The 19,836-nt window shown below is 55.2% G+C and overlaps 1 protein-coding gene across 2 annotated transcripts in view; it reads right to left on the bottom strand.

The window, feature by feature from the left end:
* Nucleotides 1-414: 414 nt before the first annotated feature.
* The window catches only part of ARHGAP8 (Rho GTPase activating protein 8), a 33,240-nt gene continuing 13,818 nt past the window's right edge, over nt 415-19,836 (bottom strand). Inside the window, exons 5-12 of one of the 2 annotated variants that reach the window (XM_070453493.1) lie at nt 19,703-19,789; nt 17,533-17,631; nt 16,137-16,247; nt 8,482-8,555; nt 5,659-5,736; nt 4,914-5,042; nt 1,507-1,610; nt 415-817 (exon numbers count right to left, since the gene is read on the bottom strand). In XM_070453493.1, coding sequence (XP_070309594.1) covers nt 491-817; nt 1,507-1,610; nt 4,914-5,042; nt 5,659-5,736; nt 8,482-8,555; nt 16,137-16,247; nt 17,533-17,631; nt 19,703-19,789 — 1,009 coding nt within the window. In that variant the 3' untranslated portion in view covers nt 415-490. The remainder of the gene's footprint in view (nt 818-1,506; nt 1,611-4,913; nt 5,043-5,658; nt 5,737-8,481; nt 8,556-16,136; nt 16,248-17,532; nt 17,632-19,702; nt 19,790-19,836) is intronic. The other variant, XM_070453494.1, reaches the window with a different exon arrangement.

Raw genomic sequence — 19,836 nt, 5'->3', positions numbered from 1 at the left:
GCCACCCAAGCTCGGAAGCTGCAGTGCTAGCGCCCCTGCTTGGAGTCGGCTCACGTCCAGGGAATGCGTGCCCGTTCATCAAACGGAAACGCAATGCCTGCGGGAGGGTGGAGTCTCCCCAGCCACCCTGCAGCCTGAAACCGCCAAGCCAGTCCTGAGACCAGAACTGCCCGCTGACCCACCGTCTTGCAGCCAGTGACCAGAGGCCGCTGCTCTAAGTCACTGGGTCCGCATGGTTTGGCACGTGGCATCACGGCAGCAGGAGATGCCTGGTACCAGGCCCAGGCAGTACATTCCCGTTTTCGGTGAGGCCAGGCGGAGTTCTGATCCTAACAGATCCATCATCTTGGCTCAGCCTGCCCTTACCCAACGAGAGGGGCTGAAGAATCAGAAGCACGGAATTTTCACCGGAGGTTTGCTTCGCTAGAAGATCGTTTAATGGCAAGTTTACAAAACACAGATGCGGAGACCACCACTGACATTTCCAGCCCTAGAGGAGTCTCCACGCCGTGGTCAGGGGACGCGGAGGGAGCGGGGGCCGGGCGAGGCCGGAGGCGGGTCTGTCTCCAGCGGCGCCTCCGTCGGGGGCGGAGCCTCTGGCGCGGGGACCGCCCCGCTCGCCGGCCTGAGCCCCGCGCTCTTCCAGGCGGCGGCTGAAGACCTTCTCGTGGTACTCAATCAGCAGCTCGGTGAACAGGTTCAGGGGCACGAGGGCACCCAGGGAGGAGGCCCCCTGGGACGGCCAGATCAGATTCAGCCCGAAGACGCAGGCCAGGTTGGAGCTGTTCATCTTGTTCGAGATGCTCTCCTGGGACACCTGGGGCCAGAACATGCGGTAGACAGGGGTGTGACCGGGCGTTCCCTGCGCCCGGAGAAGGGCTGGAGCCGCCTGCCCGCGCTGTGACCCGTCGTGGCCTGTTTCCCGTCTGTAAAACGGAAGGGATGGGCCTTGACAGCCGGGGGGCCCGCTGGCTCTGACCTCTTGATCTCCTTCCGGGATGGGAATGTCCCTAGCAGCCTCCCCACTCCACCCCACCCCAGGCTCCTCCTCCACTCCCAGGACTCAGGGGTGGGGCCCTGGCACCGTGGGTAGAGCAGGCTCCGGTATGCAGGTGTTCTTGGAGGTCTGAGGACAGAGAGCCCGGCTCCGAAAGGGGCTGCCCGCTCATCTCAGCCAACACTTAGCAACCCCAGCGCCGCGAGAGGAGACATTTCTATTGTCTTAGGGCCCCCGGTGTGTGGCTCACGGTGCAGCAGGCCCCGGACACTCGTGACACGTCCTGCTGAGGCCCCACGCGGGTGGCAGACTCTGAGCACTCCAGGTCTGCGCACACAGCACCCCTGTCCGCACCCCACTCCGCCCCTGACCTGCCCTGTGACCTGCCGGGCAGAGGTGTGGCCCGGTCAGGCCTTGCAGGAGCCCCTTCGGGCCCAGAGTGGGCTCCAGGGCCGGGGGAAGTGAGAACCCAGGCCTGGTCTGCCCGGGCACCAGCTCGGCCCCCTCACCTCATGCAGGAAGCCCATGAGGTAGCTGAGGACGGCGTAGTTGTGTTCTGGAAGGTTCTGCAGGATCTGGCGGCAGCAGGTCACCCGCAGGCTGCTCTCCACACCTGCCACGGCCCAAGGGTGCTTTCTGAGTGTCCCCTTCCTGCGTCCCTCTGAGGACGGGCAGGGGCGTGGGGAATTGGGGACAGACGGCCCCGTGCCTGGGCCTCGGGCCCACTTCCTTCCCGGCCATGTGGCTGTTCTCAGCAAACCCCCGTTCTCCGAGCTCTGCCTGCTTCTTTACCTCGGGCACCATGACCGCTCCCCACCAGACGGCCCCCGGGAGCCAGATCACCTAATGGATGGGATGGTCGATACAAACGACAGGCCGAGGGTCGGTGGCCTACTTCTGTCAATAAAGCTTTATTGGCACAGACCCACAGCCATTCATTTGTCCATGGCTGCTTTTGCATGATGGCTGAGTCTGGTACACACAGCCTAAAACATTTACTATCTGACTCTATAGAAAAAGCACATGGACCCTGCTCTGGACTAACTCAACCTGTTTACAATCCACAGCTCAGGGCCCCACACCCAGCGGGGTCTGGAAGCAGCCAAGCAGACCGTGCGCCTCCAGTGCCCCCCGCCCCACATACCCCACTGAGCTCCATAGACTGCGAGTGTAGAGGTGCTACTCCACATGCATCCGCCAAGCTCCTGCTGCGGACACGTGTGTGCACACATGGACACACCTCGAGCTGCCAGCACCCTAAACCTCCTCCCACTAAACCTTGGGCATGGTGACTGTGAACTAACACAGCCTCTGCTGAAAGACACAGAATTCCCTGCTGTGAACATTCTTGTTGGTTTTTCAACAAAAGTCATTCTTCCCTGAACTCAAGCTGTTGCCGGGTAATTTGAGCAGACTAGGAATCCCCTCGGAGTTAACATTTCCAAGGAACCAACAAGTCTTGTTGCCCTGGATCTCTGCTTTCCAGCCTCGACATCTTTCTCTCTAAGAGCTGTGGTCCCAGAGTAGATATGGTACATCGTCCACCCCTGGCTTTTACTGTGGTTCCTTCGAGAAAGAATACTCCCTAGTGAGCAGGAAGGAGCAGCTTGCTGTCACAAAGCCGCCACGAAGCACTTACTCTGTGCCAGGAATCATGCCAAGCAGTGTACGTGCCTTTCAATCTCAATGCAACCCTGCTTTTATATAGATGAGGAAAGTGAGCTCAGAGAGGTTAAGTGACCTGCCCAAGGTCACGCAGCTAAGCTGTACTGAAGCCCAGACTTGAGTCCCATTCTGTTCAGCTATGAGTTGGTGCTCTAAACCTTGCTATACCTTGGGGCAGCTATCCCCGTGGCAGTTTCCTTTTTTTCCTGGACACCACAGGCCACCTGGGAAGCCCATTTCCTCCAGAGTGTTCTCTGCAAGGACTTCTTGCATCACTTCAAGGAGACATGCACCCCACCTGGGCGGGGTTGCCAGATACAATAGAGGCTATCCAGTTAAATGTGAACTGAAAATAAACAGCAAATTCTTTTTTAGTGCAGGTATATCCTGTTCAATATTTGGCACATACTTATACTAAAGAGTTTAGTATACTTACTTACACATAGATACCTACTTATACTAAGAGTTCATTATTTATCTGAAATTCATATTTGACTGGACGTCCTGTGTTTTTTAAATGCTGAATCTGGCAACCCTATGCCCGAGTCAGGATTAAGTCAAGCTGAGTTGTTGAATGACAGCCGACAGGGTCCATAGCCTTCAAATAACTAAGCTGATAGAATGATAGGCAGCTATTAAAAAGAATGAGTAGAGATGGCAAATGAAGAGGAAATAACTAGTTCATAATTGCAATCTTTCTACAGGAACTGCTCTAAGATGGGGTCAGGCAACTCTGTCCATCATCAGGTTTTGGCTGGAACGAAAAGTGCTTTCTTGGGCAGGAATTTATTTGGGTTGGAGTCACCATCCTAGGGGTACAACCTCGAGCCTTCTAACTCTCATTGTTAGAAACAATCAGAGTGCCTGTTCAAATCTCAGCGTGTGCGTATGGGGCGGGGGGCGGCACGGGGAGGAAGTGGGGGCTTGGTTGTGTCTCATGACTTGAGACCCACCAGGAGTCAAATCCAGTCTGGGGGGAGCAGTGGGGGCAGAGGTCGTCCCATTTGACAGCAGCAGTGTTTGGTCACGTGCTTTCTCAGCATCCTCCAGCATCCCCGACTCGCCCTTGTTCTTGCTGTTTAGTCGTGTCTGACTCTTTAAGACCCTAGGGACTGTGGCCCACCAGGCTCCTCTGTCCATGAGATTTTCCACACAAGAACACTGGAGTGGGTTGCCATTTCCTTCTCCAGGGGGAAGACCCGCCTAGACTAGGGAGAGAGCCCACGTCTCCCGCATTTGCAGGCGGATTCTTCAACACTGAGCCGCCTAGGAAGCCCTGGTGTGCCCTCAGTGGCTGTTAGGAGCGACCAGTGCCACGGCCAGCCTTCAGTGCCCCTGGTCCATTCCAGGACGCCGGCATCACCACGCCCGAGAGCTGCAGCTCACGCCACGCCTCCCCGGCGTTCCCCACCAATCTGGGGAGACTCTCTCCTCAAATTCCAGTCAGGCTTTGTAGAGTTCTTTTATTAACAAAGCCTCTGCTTTCAGGCTTCTTTTTGCCTCTGCACTGTCCAGCTTTACCAAGAGCTGTAAGTGAGTGTGATGGGAACCCTGATCACCCTTGCCATCTGATGGGTCCTCATCCCCCCGTCCCCCACCCCCTAGGGGGTGCTGGACCACCTGGTCCGCTCGTAGCAAGAGTCCTGGGATCAGTGCAGTCAGAATCTGCCCCGCCCGCCCCCACCCCCGTCTCCCTTGCGTGATCTTGCAGCCACGGCCCACCCGCCCCCTGGCTGTCAAGCCGCTCCTCCTGCTCGCGGTGTTGGGAGTTGAGCCCAGTGTCTCCCCACTGCAGTGGGCCCCACACCTCTCACGATGCCCCCCTGCCCCACGAAGGGGTGCCTCATGGTGCTTTCACAAGGGCCACGCATAGCTTTGTCTGAAACAGCAGGCGGGGGTGGTACCCCCCTTTCTAGAGGAGGAAGTTGAGGTGCTAGAAGTAGAGATCCTCCGGAGCAGTGCAGGGGGGTGCACTCTGACCGGGGAGACGTACCCCAGATCTAGAGACGCCCTCCGAGATCCCGCCTCTGGGCCCAGGGCAGCTAACAACCCCTGACCCTGTGTCCCCTGACCCTGGGCAGGGCTGGCCTGGCTGAGGCCGGTGGGGGTCCAGGAGGGGACAGCCCCTCTCCTGGCCCACAGCGCTGGAGGGAAACAGGAGGAGGCCGAGCAGCCCCACCCCCCCCTCCCCCCCGCCGGCCTTCGACTGGCACCCCGGGCACCTCTGGCCAGCACCCCGGCGGGTACATACTGGTGATCTCGAGGATCTGCTCGTAGGCCTCGAAGGTCAGTAGCGGCTGGGGCAGCTCCCGCAGGAAGGTCTTCAGGATCACGGCCGGAAGGTGGATGTCCCCATAGTCATCGAAGTTCACGGGCTTCCCTGGACACAGAAGGGCGTGCATCTGAGTTCTGACGCTGGGCTGGGGACTCCAGCTGTCGAGCAGGCTCGGACTCAAAATGGCTTGAAACCTCCTGAGGGGAGGAGCCCGACGCCAGGACATGGCACTGTCCCGTCCTGCTGATGGGGTGTCACCTGCCCTCCCCTGCCTCTCCACGGCACCCAGCTGAGGCTGGGGGACACTGGGACATTTTAATGAATTAATTTGGTGGCACTGGATCTTCATGGCAGCATGCAGGGTCTTTTATCTTTGTTGTGGCACGTGGTATCTAGCTCCCTGACCAGGCCCCCTGTATGAGGAGTGGAGTCTTCGCCGCTGGACCACCAGGGAAATTTCAGGGGGACACTATTGATTCTCTGCCATATGACCCGGTCCCGTCTGGACGAGAGCACCCTGAGGTCAGGCCTGGCTTCCACTGTCTCCAGGATTGGGAGGGGAGGCTGGGGTCCGGGCACAGCTGCCCCCAATCTGGGCTATTTTAGGCTCGGGGGTGCGGGGAGCTCCACTGGCTCGAGTGATGGGCTCTGTGGCCCCGGAGGCCCCTGTGAGGCTGGCCGGGCGGGAGACTGACAGGGAGGGTCTCGGGGAGCCACTCACCTTGGTTGTAGAGCCGCTGGATCTCGCGGACCGTCTGGACACTGGCCGATCTCCGGAACAGGCCCTCGGTGTGGAGTCCTGTAGGGAGGGTCCCCAGGCATCTCACAGGGCCCAGCACCTGAGGTTTCTAGAGCACTCTGTGACCCCCTGCCCACGCATCCCCCCACCGCGGCTGGCAGGGGACGCTCTCCAACCTGGCTCATCTTCTCCCCGCTAGCCCCGTACCCACCCATGTTTATTCCTCTTAAATCAAGCCTTTTCCATATTCCCCAGTCCCACCTGATTCCCCACCTCTGCAGACCCCAGAAGGGGAGAATGGAAGAGGCTGACGCTTCAGGCAGACAGCTGGGGTCTGCCCGACGATGCGGCCTTGGGCCAGCTATGTGACCTCAGAGAAAGCACTCAGCCTCTCTGAGCCTCAGCTGCCTTGTCTGCAAAGAAAGCCAGGAGCGCCTGCTCCAGAGGCTGCGGGAAGGATGAACAGGGTGACTCATGGCTCGAGCCCAGCCCCCAGGACGCCCCCGAACATGCTGCTCCCCTTTCTTCCCAGTGTCTAGAGCTGACCTGGCCTATATGGCAGCCACTAGCTGCCCATGGTGGTTTACATTTGTGCAATTAAAATTAAATAAAGTAAAAAATCAAGTTACCCAGGCTCAGCACACGAGCCACATACGCTGTGCTGTGTGGGATGACGGCCACACGTGGCCAGTGGCTGCCATCCTGGACAGTGCAGAGAGCATGTCCATGTTCGCCAAGACAGCGCCGGGCCCCAGAGCCCCATGCTCGCCACTCAGCCCCTCCCCAGTCTCTTTCCACGCCGAAGCTGAGTGAGCTATTTGACACCTACATCCAGACCTCATTGGCTCTGGCATGGAGCTCTTCCTGTCTCCATCAGTCATGGGAAAGCTGCTGTGAACCCATACCACAGACCTACAGGTCTGCCTTCTGCCGCCTCGCTCTCCTGCCCAGCACCCCCCGCCCGCCCCTCTAACCCCTCTGTCCAGCCTCCACCGGCTCCACTCTCCTTCCTACCTTCACCCTCTGCACCTGCCGTTCCCCTTGCCTAGGGGCCCCTCCTCCCCTTGTAATAGGCAGAAATCTGACATGGCCCCCAGACTCTTGGGCCCTGGAGTCCCAGGTATTCATTTAAACACTAATCTAGATGCTGCAGTGAAGGGACTCTGCAGAGAGCATTCAGGTCCAACATAGTTGACCTGAAGATACGGAGATTATCTAGGGTGGGTCTGGCCTAATCAGGTGAGTCTCTTAAGAGGGACCCAGGTTCCTCCTGGCAATGCAGACTCAAAGCGTGGGGGGCAAGGATTCGAGGTGTGGGTGTCTCTCCAGGGAGAGGTCACACGGCAAGGAAAGCAGGCCACCTCTAGGAACAGAAAGAGACCCCTGGCTGATAGCCAGCAAAGATGCAGGCAACTTGGAACTGCAAACGCAAGGACTGAACTTGACTGGCGCACTGGATGAGCATGAAAGTGGAGTCTTGCCCAGAGCCTCCAGAAAAGAGCACAGCCTGGCCAGCACGTTGAGTTGAGCCCTGTTGAGACCCTGAGCAGAAAACCCAACGCCCGTGGCCAGACTTCTGACCTCAGACATTGTAATAATAAATTCATGCTGTTTTAAGCTCCTAAATTTGTGGCTATTTGTTACACAGCCGCCTGCGGGGCAAAGCTCAGCTTCCCCTGACTCTGTGACCGGCTCATCCCTGTCGTGTTAGTCTGTAGTTGTCATAGTTACAGCCCCTGGAAGGGACACAGGCTGTGTGATGCAGTCACCAGGACAACCCTAGTGCCTAGACCAGGGCTGAATGCAGCTGAGTGTCCAATGAATACATGTTTAATCCACATATTCATTCAACAAACACAGAGTGTGTTCCTACTGTGGGCTGTTTGTTAATTTTTTTTTTAATGAAGGAATTAATACATTTTTAAAAAAAGGAAAACTCACTTCCACAGCTTATATGAAATTTTTTTATCCACAAGTTTTTTTTGTCCATTCCTGAGATACATAACGGAAAGGGCAGTACTACTCATGACAGAGTAGAAACAAATGTCGAAGGAGAGACCGTTCCAAATGACAACCACAGACCCTCCAGCCTGAGAGCCGAGGTCTCAGAAATTTTCACGCCTTGAGTGTGCAGTTCCTGGGACATGCTGGGAACCACCCCCAGGGACCCCACTTCCCCTCTGATGCTCTGACCCCCACAGCTCCTGCATCTGAACCTGTAGGCGATCACCCTTCGCTGGCAGCCCTTTATCTCAAGAATGGTCTTCCCCCCGTTAGGGTGAAAGACACCTCCATGCACCTTTCCTGTGGATCTGAGCTCTGGCCTCAGGAGTCCAGGAGGAGCCACAAGGCTCATCCCCACATCAGTGAGCACACCCACCCCACTGGCAATGGTGTCTACAAACCCAGCGCATCTCTCGTGATGAAGGAGTCCCTTTTATGGGGGTGTTCCCATGGACCAGAGCTGTGTGAAGCAGCACACACACATCACCTCACTTAGGCTCGACAGCAGCCCCGCGCACCTGGGACAGATGAGGGAGCAGAGGCCCAGAGGAGGCCAGCATCTCACCTGAGGCCACACGGCCAGCACACAGCAGGGCCAGGACTCCAACCCAGAGAGTCCAGGTCAGGGCCCGTGGCTGCAGCCACTGTGCCCCAGGCCTGCCCATCCTGGGCATCCCCCGTGCCCAGGTTCTAGCTCCTCCCATCCTCTGGCCCGGGGGGCGCTCGGGACCCCAGAGAGGCCTCCAGGAGCGGTGTCCCTGGCACCCTCAGCTCCCCTGGCTGGAGCCAGCTCGCACTCACCTTTCTCTCTCAGGTACGTCACTGTGTACCTCAGCACGGGGGGGATGAGTTCACCTTGATTTTTGTCTTTGAGGCTGAGGGCAGAGAGAAGAAGGCAGCAGTTTTCACCTGGGTGTGACAGGTGATCGTGATAAGAACAAGGTCCTCACCAAACCTCTGAGAAAACATGGGCCCGAGATGCTGTGCAGGGGTAGAAAGAGGTGGCCTGGGCCCCAAGGAGGCAAGTAGTCTGGTGGCCGAGAGAGGCAGAAATAATAAAAACGATGGTGCGTTATCTGAGCGCTCCACCAGTAGGGTGCACATGCTATGCAGGAGCTCTGCGGTTGGGGAGGGCTCCACACGGGGCAACTTCTGAGCTGGGTTTTGAGGGATGAGTAGGAGGTTGCAGGGAACAAAAGAGGAAAGGGCATTCCAGGCAGAAGGAAACACACAGAAGAAGGCCCAGAGGTGGAGAAGGTCTGGCTGTGGAAGCAGAACCAGGAGACCTAAGCAATCAAAAGAGATGCTGTGTGAAGACCAAGCACATTGCTTCAGACAGGCTGATAACACTCAGTCTCTTATGTAGTAATCTGATACAGAGATTTAGGAAACTTTAAATGCTTTAAAGATAAGGAAACTTTAAAACACAGGTACAATTATATGAATGGCCCTGCCAGCCCCACCTCCTCACACCCCAGCTCAACTGGCAGAGTCAGAAATCTGAAGCCACAGCCTCCTACACTGACCCATTCTACGGACCCCTGGGCTCCCTCTAAACATGTTTGCTTGTCTCTTTCCTCATCTGCTGGATTTTCTTGCCCCAAAGGCAGCATATTTGAGAGACTGGGCTAAGTTGGTCCAGGCTCCTCTGTCCATGGAATTCTCCAGGCGAGAATGCTGGAGTGGGTTGCCATTTCCTCCTCCAGGGGATCTTCCCAACCCAGGGATCAAACCCAGTCTCCTGCATTGCAGGCAGTTTCTTTACCGTCTGAGGCACCAGGGAAGCCCCCAGCTAGACTGAGGGGCCAGGGCTCTGAAGTCACACATTCCTGGCTGGGATCCCGCCCTGCCACTTTTTAACTGGGCAGAATATGTTTTGCTGTTCCTAGGATGCCTGCTCTTTAAATGTCAGCTGGGTTAATTTCACTGATTGTGTTGCTCAAGCTTTCTAGACTATTGTTGCTGTCTGCTTGTTCCACCAACTATACCGAGCAGGGTACTAGGGTCTCCTACCAGGATTGTGTGTCTGCTTCTCCTTTGGCTCCCCCAGATTTTGTTGCATGTATTTTAAAGCTGTTACTAGTGAATAAACTCTTAAGATTAACTTCTTTATTATTACAAAATGTTCCTCGCTACACCACAGAAATCAGGATACACCACAAAACGGTTGTTGTTTGAAGCTTGGTGCTGGGGGAACTTATGATGTAGCCACAGATTAGGGGAAAACGTGGTCACAGGTGGATAGAGCAGGGACTCAGGCCCACGAGTCTGAGCCTGGAACCCTCGCTCTTAAATATTATCTACTTAATTTCCATTGTACTTTTGCTAGCCCCAGTCAGAGATGGGAGATGGACACTGGGAAAGTCCACGTGACCGGCTTAAGGTCCCACAGCCAAGAGATGGCTGAGCTGGAGGCAAGGTGGCCACGACCCAGATGCATGCTCCTTCCGTAGCGATTCATCAGCTGGACATGATATCCTTCCTGCTTTCCATTTCACTCTGAGATTTACGGAGGACCCAAGCATGAACACGTGGGCTTCCCAGGTGGCGCTGATGGTAAAGAATCTACCTGCCAATGCAGGAGATACAACAGACGTGGGTTCAATCCCTGGTCAGGAAGATCCCCTGGAGGAGGAAGTGGCACCCTACTCCAGTATTCTTGCCTGGAAAATTCCATGGGCAGAGGAGCCTGGTGGGCTACAGTCCATGTGGCCACGAAGAGCTGGGCACAACTGAGCAAGCACAAACAAGGGCACCAGGAAAACCGCATCGCCAGCCGCGACAGGCCTTTGCAGGCCCTGATCTCCTCAGAAAGCTGGGTTTACTGCTGATTCCACTTCTACTGAAGCTTGTCCCACCAGGACTCCAAACAATAAGCCAGTTGGCAAATGGGCCCGAAGGATGGTCTCTGCTTTCAGGAGGTCATGCTACCATAAGGATGCAAGCTGGACACGCCCCACCGCTTCCCTAACTTGATTCCCTGTGTGTCCCCTCTGAGTGGGAGGATGTGGCCTGGGGCCCAAGTAGCGTCCAGCAGGTGTCCCCGCTGCACCCCGGGGAGGAGCGTGGTGGATGGGTCCTTTTCTCCCAGGACACTCCAAAGCTGCAGGTTCTCTTCCTCCTCCATTTACTCTGGGAACCACACAGATCTACACAAGTCCTAGGAACTGGGTGACCCACAGCCTGTCTCTGAGCCTCCCCAGCCTCAGTTTCCCCACATGGCAAACAGAGATGTTGGCAACCTCCCTCCAGGGAGAGCTGCAAGTCATAAACAGTGAAAGACGGGAAAAGCTTTGAGCTGTAAGTCAAAGACACTGATAATTAAAATCACTGCAATGCTGAGGGCTGGGTGACGTCCCAGGCCAGACGCAGAGGGCCCATTACACGGACGGAGAACTGGGACCAGTGTGCTTGTGAATAGACACAGAATCCTCAACAAAATATTAGCCATGCAAATTCAGCGACGTGTGAAAAGATGACATACCATGAGCACATGTGATCTATCCCAAGAATACAAGGCTTGTTCAACACATGCAAATCAATCAGTGTAAAGTCACATTAATGGAATAAATGACAGAAGTCATGTGATCTCTCAACAGAGCAAAAAAAGCATCTGACAAAATCTAACACCATTTCATGAAAGAAAAAAAACCCAACACTCCACAGAGTAGCCACAGAAGGGATTTTCCTCAACCTGATCGAGGGAATCTATGAAAAACTAGCTTTATCCTTAATGGTAAAGAGACTGAAAGCTCCCCACTAAGATCGGTAACAAAACAAGGATGTCCATGCTTGTCACTTCTATTCAACATTGTACTGGAGGGCATAGCCAGTGCGACCAGGCAAGAAAAGGAAATAAAAGGCATCCAAGTTGGAAAAGAATAAGTATAACTATCTCTATTTGCAGATGGCATGATCTTGGATATGGAAAATACTAAAAAAAAAAATTTCACGAAAAAACCTATTAGAATAAATGAGTTCAACTAGATTGCAGGATATAGAATCAGCATACAAAAATCAATTGTATTTCTATACACTAGCAATGAACAATTAAAAATGAAATTAAGAGAGCAATTTGATTTACAATAGTATCACAAAGAATAAGAACTAAATAAATTTAATAAAAATGTACAGAACTGCTACACGGAAAACTATAAAACATTTTTGACAGGAATTTAAAGATTCAAATAAATGGTAAGACATCCTTGCTTTTGAATTGGAAAGAACTTGCCTTGTCAATGCAGGAGACATAAGAGACTCAAGTTTGATCCCTGGGTTGGGAAGATCCCCTGAAGGAGGGCATGGCCACCCGCTCCATATTCTTGCCTGGAGAATCCCATGGACAGAGGAGCCTGGCAGGCTACAGTCCATGGGGTCACATAGAGTCGGACACAACTGAAGCAACTTAGCTCATAGCACACTATTAAAATGGCAATAACCCCCAAATTAGCTTACTGACATGGCACAGTCCCTATTGAAATTCCAATTGCTTTTTTTCTTTTTTTGCAGAAATTGGCAAGCTGATTCTAAAATTAATAAAGAAATTCAAGGGACTCAGGAGAGCTGAAATAATCTTCAAAAAGAAAAACAAAACTGGAAGACTCACACTTCCCAATTGCAAAACTTACTATAAATCTACAACAATAAAGATCACGTAGCACCAGCTTACAAATGAATGGAATAGCATCAAGAGTCCAATATATACCCTCATATGCCTGGTCAATTAGTTCTTTACAAGGTGTGTCAAGGCAATTCCATGGGGGCTAGTATAGCCTTCTCAACAAATGATTCTTGCCTGTGTGGAGTATCAGGGAAGGCTTCCTGGAGGAGGGGATTAGAAGGAATAAGAGTAGGCAATGAACTGGGCCGCAGGAACTGCTCACATTGCCTGCACATTCTATTAAGACCCCATGACCCTGGAGGGTACAGAGAGCAGGGTCTCACCTGCAGTTAGAGGGGAAGGTGCTAGGGTGAGAAGTTACATCACAGGCTTGCCTTCCCAAAGCTGGAAAATGCTAGAGCTGGGATGTGACCTGCCTCCCCTCCCCTGCTCCTGGAACCCCTCCCTTTTTCCATCCCAACTGCCCAGTTCAGAGCTGTTTCCATTGTCCCTCCTCAGGGATGGCATGGAAGGCAGGCAAAGACTACTTGAATCTCTGACTTCCCTTTAATATATTAACTTAATTAGCTTGTGCTAAGGTGATTACGTTCTGTTGTGTGTTTTTGAACTTAACTCAGCGAATTAACACTTGTGAATAGGATCTGCTTATGAATTTTAATGACTTTCATTCATTCACAGTCCAAACAAATTACATATTTGGTGCTTTATTTAATATGTTTATTGCCATTTTATTATAGTCATTCGCAATGAAACAGCATAAAATATTAATTTAAAGAGGCAATCGCATGGATTAGCTCTCAAAGTGGCACGTGCAGAATGGTTTTCAGAGGTTGCCCAACGATAGTCACCATTCATTCCCTAAAGACGTAATGAACTGACATGAATAGAGACAACTGGTTCTGGAGCAGGGCTGGACCACAGCCTTTATACTGGATATCCCCAGCATCTGCTGGCAGCTCTGGGGCTGAAATGCTGCATCGGCACCTTCCAAAAGGCACCTGCTTGAAACATAAGGCCAAGGTGCCCTGGTGAACTTCATAGGCCGAGCGGTGCTCAAATCACAAACACCGCACACACACACACACACACACTGTACTCAAGCAGATGGTTTCAGAAGTCCACGAGCTGGGTGAGTTTTTGCTTTTTGTTTTTAATTTTTAAAGCTTTGTTAGATGATAAGGAGATTTCCCTGGTAGCTCAGACGGTATAAAGAATCTGCCTGCGATGCAGGAGAGCTGGGTTCAATCCCTGAGGTGGGAAGATCTCCTGAAGGAGAGCATATTACGACTCGGTCGTGTGTGACTCTGCGATCTGATAGACTGTAGCCTACCAGGTTCCTCCATCCGTGGAATTTTCCAGGCAAGAATACTGGAGTGGGTTGCCATTTGAATCTCCAGGGATCTTCCTGACCCAAGGATCGAACCCCGTTTTCTGCATTGCAGGCAGATGCTTTATCCTCTGAGCCACAAGGGAAGCCCAGGTGACAAGGAGACTTACCTGGTGGCTCAGATGGCATAAAGAATCCACCTGCAATGCAGGAGATTTGGGTTCAATCCTGGGGTCGGCAAGATCCCCTGAAGGGAATGGCAACCCACTCCAGGTATTCTTGCCTGGAAAATTCCACGGATGGAGGAGCCTGGCGGGTTACAGCCTGTGGGGTTGCAAAGAGTTGGACAAGACTGAGTGATTGAGACTTTGACACTTGCACTTTTCAAGGAGTGATTCTGAACAACAAAATAGGCAACGCAGAGAGTGCCAATGCCGCCAATGCCGGCGGCCTTGCACGCCACCCTGGACCCCAGATATCAGCTCACACCCAGCTCCGGACCAGGGCGGCAAGCTCAGGGCTGGGCTGAAAGCACAGAGCCCACGGCAGAAGCCTCGGTAAAGCAGTCACCAGGGCCCTCCTCTGAGAGCCGAGTTCTCACCAGCGCCCCCCCGAGAGGGAGCCAGAGTCACAGCAGGTGTGTCCCCGGTCTTGCCTTCCTGGGGCAGTTAGGGGGTGGCAGGGGTCACACCAGCACACCTTTACATGTTTAAAAGCGGAAAAGGAAGTGCTGTTCGCTAAACTTTGCTCCAGATGTATTTATGGAGATCGTATATGAACACACGGTATATTCCCTTTTGCTGTTCAGTCGCTGAGTCGTGTCCGACTCCTTGCAACCCCATGAACTGCAGAACGCCAGGCTTCCCTGTCCTTCACTATCTCCCGAATTTGCTCAAACTCACGTGCATTGAGTCGGTGATGCCATCTAACCGTCTCACTCTCTGCCGCCCTCTTCTCCGTTTGCCTTCAACCTTCCCCAGTCGCTAAGTGCTCACAAAAAACCGATTTGAGGGAGCAGCGCTGTGTGCGTGTGTCTGACTATGGCGGGGGGGGGCACTGACACCCCGCAGCCTCCCACCCTGCCCACCAGGCGGCGAGCGGCCACCTAAACCGAAATCAGCTCAAGGCAAATGAAGTGATAAACTCGGTGCCTCTCCTGCACCGCTCAACCGTCACCTGTGGACAGTACAGACCATGGCCACCATTGTAGAAGGTTCTGGAAAACAACAGCCCCTTCTGGCTGCTGGGACACACCCACGGTGCCACTTCCGCCTCCTTACCTGGCCTGGGCATTGCCCAGAGCCTCCTCAGCTCCTGACCTTTCAGCGTCTTAACAGCCAGCACGGGTCTTAAAGATCACGGGGTTTTTATACAGAGACAGATCACACGGCATGTTCCTAACGACAAACAACAAGTGAAGTCGGGCAGACTGCTCCCCGGGGCCCACCACCTCCAGGCCCTGGTTTTCCTACACGCCGTGCAGCTCAGACCCAACTGCCCCACAGGCATGCGGTTAAAACAGCCCCTTCATCTTCCGTCATTTCAGCTGCCTCTCACCTGGCCAGCTGCCGGAAGCAGAGACTAGGAGGAGGACAAGGAGCTCGCTCTGGGCAGCGCACAGAGCCCGAAGGACTCCCCCATGGCACCTGCTCAGAGCAGGGCTGCAATGGAGCGAGGCCTTATATGCAGTCTAGAGCATCAGGGAAGGCTTCCTGGAGGAGGCACCACTCTGACGAGTCTTAAAAGGGATGAAGTCGGCCTGGACGGGAGGCTCAGAATCCTCTCCAAGGAGTAAAGATTAAAGATCACATCATGAAAAAACTCACCGAGTTTAGAAATGGAAAACAAGCTGAGAGGGGGTGTGAGCTCAAGGTTCATGTGGCTAATAAGGGTGATATGAGGCAGGAAGGGAAGGATACACTGCGGGAACATCAGTCCTTATAGCCCGGTGGCTGAGCCCCACGGGGGGTCACTCCCCACTTGGGCAGCCCCATGCCGTGGGCGTCAGTGGGAGGGGCCAGTCACCAAGGAAGCGGGCCAGCCAGACATCGTGTCCACCCTGCCTCCGTCACCACGAGAGACCAACTGGAAACCAGCCCCTAAAGTTCCCTCCAGGACGTGACCTGCCCCGCGGCCGCTCCTGACTCCTTGGCCAGAGCAAAGCACGTGGCCAAGCTTCACGTGGAAAGTGAAGGGAGGCGTCCGGGCTGTGGCCTGGGGATACAGAACCAGAACTGCCCACTGAGCAGTGATGATGAAGACTGAGGCAAGCAGCCCACCACCCCCGCCCCCAGTCCCTCCTGGCCCGCGGCTGGGTGCTCTGCACACAGCACACAGACATACACAGTGGCGGGCACTCTGGCCTCCTGGAAAGCTCACAGGTCAGTTTCCCCGAAGGCTTAAGCTCAGCTGCAGAGGCCGAGGTCTGGGGAGAACCCCTCACTGCCGGCACACAGATGCATCCCACGGTCCCAGGAAACAAGGCAGACCCTGTCCCCGCTCACTTACTATTGCAGACTGACGCCGAATTGCTGGGTGGGCAGAGGGGGCCGCGGTGGGGGTGTCTTGGTGGGAGGGGGCAGCCTGCCGGCGTGTAGGTTCTGAAGCTCCTCGTCGTATCTGTGGACACAACAGAAGCTCCGCTGTCAGCCGGCAGGGGTGCAGCCTCGGGCCCCAAGGTGCTGCCGGGTCACACGCCCCACAAGCATCTTCATCCCTTTTAAGACTCATCACAGTGGTACCTCCTCCAGGAAGCCTTCTCTGATGCTCTAGGGAGCATCTCAGGTCACACGCCCCTCAAGCATCTGCAGGATGGGACCCTGGGCGTACCATCCTTCCAGGCCCACATCTCAGTCTTGCACATGCATACATAGACACACGCACCCTCACAAGCCCCTGTAGCCATGGGCATTCACACAAAAGCCAGCCAGAGCAATCCAACCTCTGTCAAACAGCCATCCTCTCCTGCCAACCCCTAGCTGACACTTTACCCACGTGTATATACCAGAGCTTCCCTCTGCTGGAAAGGGATTCTTCCCTGAACTCTCGATCTAGCCAATGGTCCCTTCAAAACTCACTTCAGGAGTCACCTCCTCCTGGAAGCCTCCCCTGATATTCCTTCCTCACAAGTCCCCTCCCCAGCTGGGTTCAGCACGTCTTTCGGGGACTTGTGGCCCCATTACCTGAGAGTGTCCTGAGGGCGGATGCACTCCCTATGGCGCTCTATATCCCCAGCTCCTGTCATGGGACTTGGGGCCCAGAGGGAGGGAGCCACCTCCACTCCCCCTGCAGGGCTTCCTCAAAGGAGCCCCCCCCCCCCGAGAGCGGGATGCAGAGGGCAGAAGGGCGTGGGGCAGGGCTCAGAGACTGGGCTCCATTTGGGCTGATGGAGGGGCCCTGGGCTGACCACACGCCTTCCTGGGCTCCCTCCCGCTACCTGAGCCCCTGTCAGAGGAGGGGACTGCTGCCTAGAAGACAAAGCAGCAGACCCATCAGCTAAACTTCCACCCAGAAGCACCAGGCCGGCGGTTCTGAGAACACTTGCCCCAGTCCTGGGAGTGTTTCACGCCACACGCGCGTCATCCACACACCCCAGAAAGTCCCTCATTCTCCGCCCCGAAGCCAAACCGGCCAACACCATGGCAGCAAACAGCAGTTACCAGTGCGGCTTATTTGTTTAATCAGTTTTGCAGTGGTTGGTGAGAGAAACATCTCATCCGTGTATGTACACAGCCATCCCCACCTTGCCTCTCTGAGTCAGCAGTCAGCATCTTTTACGGCGCATCCTTGTGGAGGCGGCGGATTCAGGAACCGGATCCGGCCATGCACACGAATGGAAATGAAGCTTTCAACGTGAGGGGAGGCAGGGGTGGGCGGGTGTGGACGGCACAGTGGTCTCACTCACCGCAGAACCTCCTGGGGGATGCTCAACTGGTCACATTTGAGGTGTTCACGGAGCTCGCTCAGATAGTTGAAGTAGGTGACTTTTTTCCCAAACTTGTGACTAAAAAAGAAAAAAGACAGAAGAAAGTTAAAAAAAAAAAGATTAGGAGGCAGGAAAGAGGCCGGGAGGCCGGGGGGAGCGGGCTGCCGGGCGGGAGCCCTGGAGCAAACAGCCTGGCATTTTTCATGTTAAAGAAGCATAAATGCTGACACCACCCAAACGCAGAGCAGAGCGGAGGCAGCGCACATCTGCCAAATGCTCTGCTTCCATCAGACCTCAGACGCACCCAGCCTGCTGGAGAGCCTCACTGGCATAAAATCAGTGTCTGCCTCCAGGGTGGGCGGCTGGGAACCTGCGGGTCACACGCAGAGTGGGTCCCGGCGCCAGGGCTCCTGGGGTCGGCGGTGGCCTCAGCTTCGAACATCCCACCAGGCTTCTCTCTACGAAGCTAGAGTCACCTCCCCGCAACTGTGGGGACCAAGCAAGACACCCTCCAATTTCCATCTAGGACAGTCACTCTTGGGGCCCGTGATGGCGTGAGGATGACGACGCAGACCCCTGGCTGAAGCCACTTGCTTCCCGTCGAAAGCGGGGTTCCCTGATGCAGAGAGTGCGACGGTCTACATGAACCAGCCCGCTGTCTGGTGCCTGGCGGACGGTGTGGCCAGGGACCATCACTAACAACGAGGCTCAGGACTTCCCTGGCGGTCCAGGGGTTAGGATGCTGGGCTTCCACTGCAGGGGGCGCAGGTTCGATCCCTGGGTCAGGAACTAAGACCCGCATGCCTCATGGCTTGGCAAAAAAAAAGTTTTAAATTAAAAAATATATATATTGAACTTCTCTGGTGGCTCAGTGGTAAGGAATCTGACTGCTAAAGTAAGAGACACGGGTTCGATCCCTAATCTGGGAGGAACCCACAAGCCTCAGATCGATTAGGCCCGGGCGCCACGACTATTGAGCTTGTGCCCAAAGCCCGGGAGCTGCAACTAGTACTAAAGCACAAGCACCCGAGAGCCTGTGCAACAGAGAAGCCACAGCAACGAGAAGCCCGTACATCTCAACAGAGAGCAACCCCCACCGGCCACAGCCAGAGAGAGCTGGAGCAGCAAGGGAGGCCCAGCACGGCCAAAAGTAAGTAACTGATTAAAAAAAGCACCAAGCTTCAGGTTCCCCAGCCGCAAAGTGAGGAGAAGCAGAGGACGCTGGGCTGGGTGAGAAGGCCCCTGCTGGGCCCAGACGACCCCCGTGACACCATCCGCCCGCTCCGCTGCTTACAGCTTCACCGCTGTGTCCCCGACGCCCGCACGGCTGGACGGATTTCACCTGCACCAGTCGATGAGCTTGCACACGTCATACACTGCGAAACCATCCCACAGCCAGGTCACAACGTGACCATCGCCCCGAGAGGCTTCCGTGTGCCCCTTGGCTGTGCGTGCGTGTGTGCACGTGCGTGGTGAGAACACTCGCCCGAGGTGTGCCCTCTCCAGGACTTCTCCAGTAGGTGACACCACGCCATCAGCCTCCCAGAACCCAAGCAGCTGCCTTATCCCAGACCCACCGGAGCCCGGAGCCCACGGGAGGCCGAGCCGCGGGCACCGGCTGCCCCCTAGTGGAGGAGAAGGAGGAGGCCCACCAGGTGCCCAGGCCCCCAGCCGTACCCACCCAGCTTCTGGGGTGACACTCATCTTGAGCGGCACACCAAGGCCAGGGGACCGAGCTGACCTGCACAAACCCTCCCTGCCCCGGAGAAGACAGCAGGGAGCTGGGCTCGGGCTGCCGGCACGCCACATGCCTTTTCCAGATCCTACCCGCATCTTATCCCTGTAAAGGCTGGAACCGTAAGTACGACAGCTTTCCCGAGTTCTGGGAGTGCTCATGGGGAGTCCGTGACCTGAGGCAGTCTCACGACCCTGACACAGATACACGATGTGGGTGCTCAGGAAAAGGGGGCTATAAAAGGTCGGAGCTGACCTCACTGGGGTCGCGAGCCGAGGCTCCTGTTCGTGACCATCAGCCCTGTGATCCGACACAGCCGGGGGGCAGGCGGGACCCCAGAGCAGGACTGCCTGGGTGCCCGGATGGGCCGGGCTGTCTGACCCCGGGGAGACCCCCACGGAGAGCGGCTCGTACCTGACAAGGGGCTTCAGGATGGTCCACAGGATTTTGATGAAGTTGGTGGGGTGCACGACATACAGGGCCTTCAGGTTCTTCTTGTACCTGAGGAGGGAGACGGAGGAGGTCTCAGAGCACGCACACAGAGACAC

This window comes from Odocoileus virginianus, chromosome 23 (genome assembly GCF_023699985.2).
Source record: "Odocoileus virginianus isolate 20LAN1187 ecotype Illinois chromosome 23, Ovbor_1.2, whole genome shotgun sequence".
NCBI classification, from domain to species: Eukaryota; Metazoa; Chordata; class Mammalia; order Artiodactyla; family Cervidae; genus Odocoileus; species Odocoileus virginianus.
The sequence above is the reverse complement of the archived record's forward strand: the minus strand, read 5'-3'. Positions and strand labels throughout refer to the sequence as shown.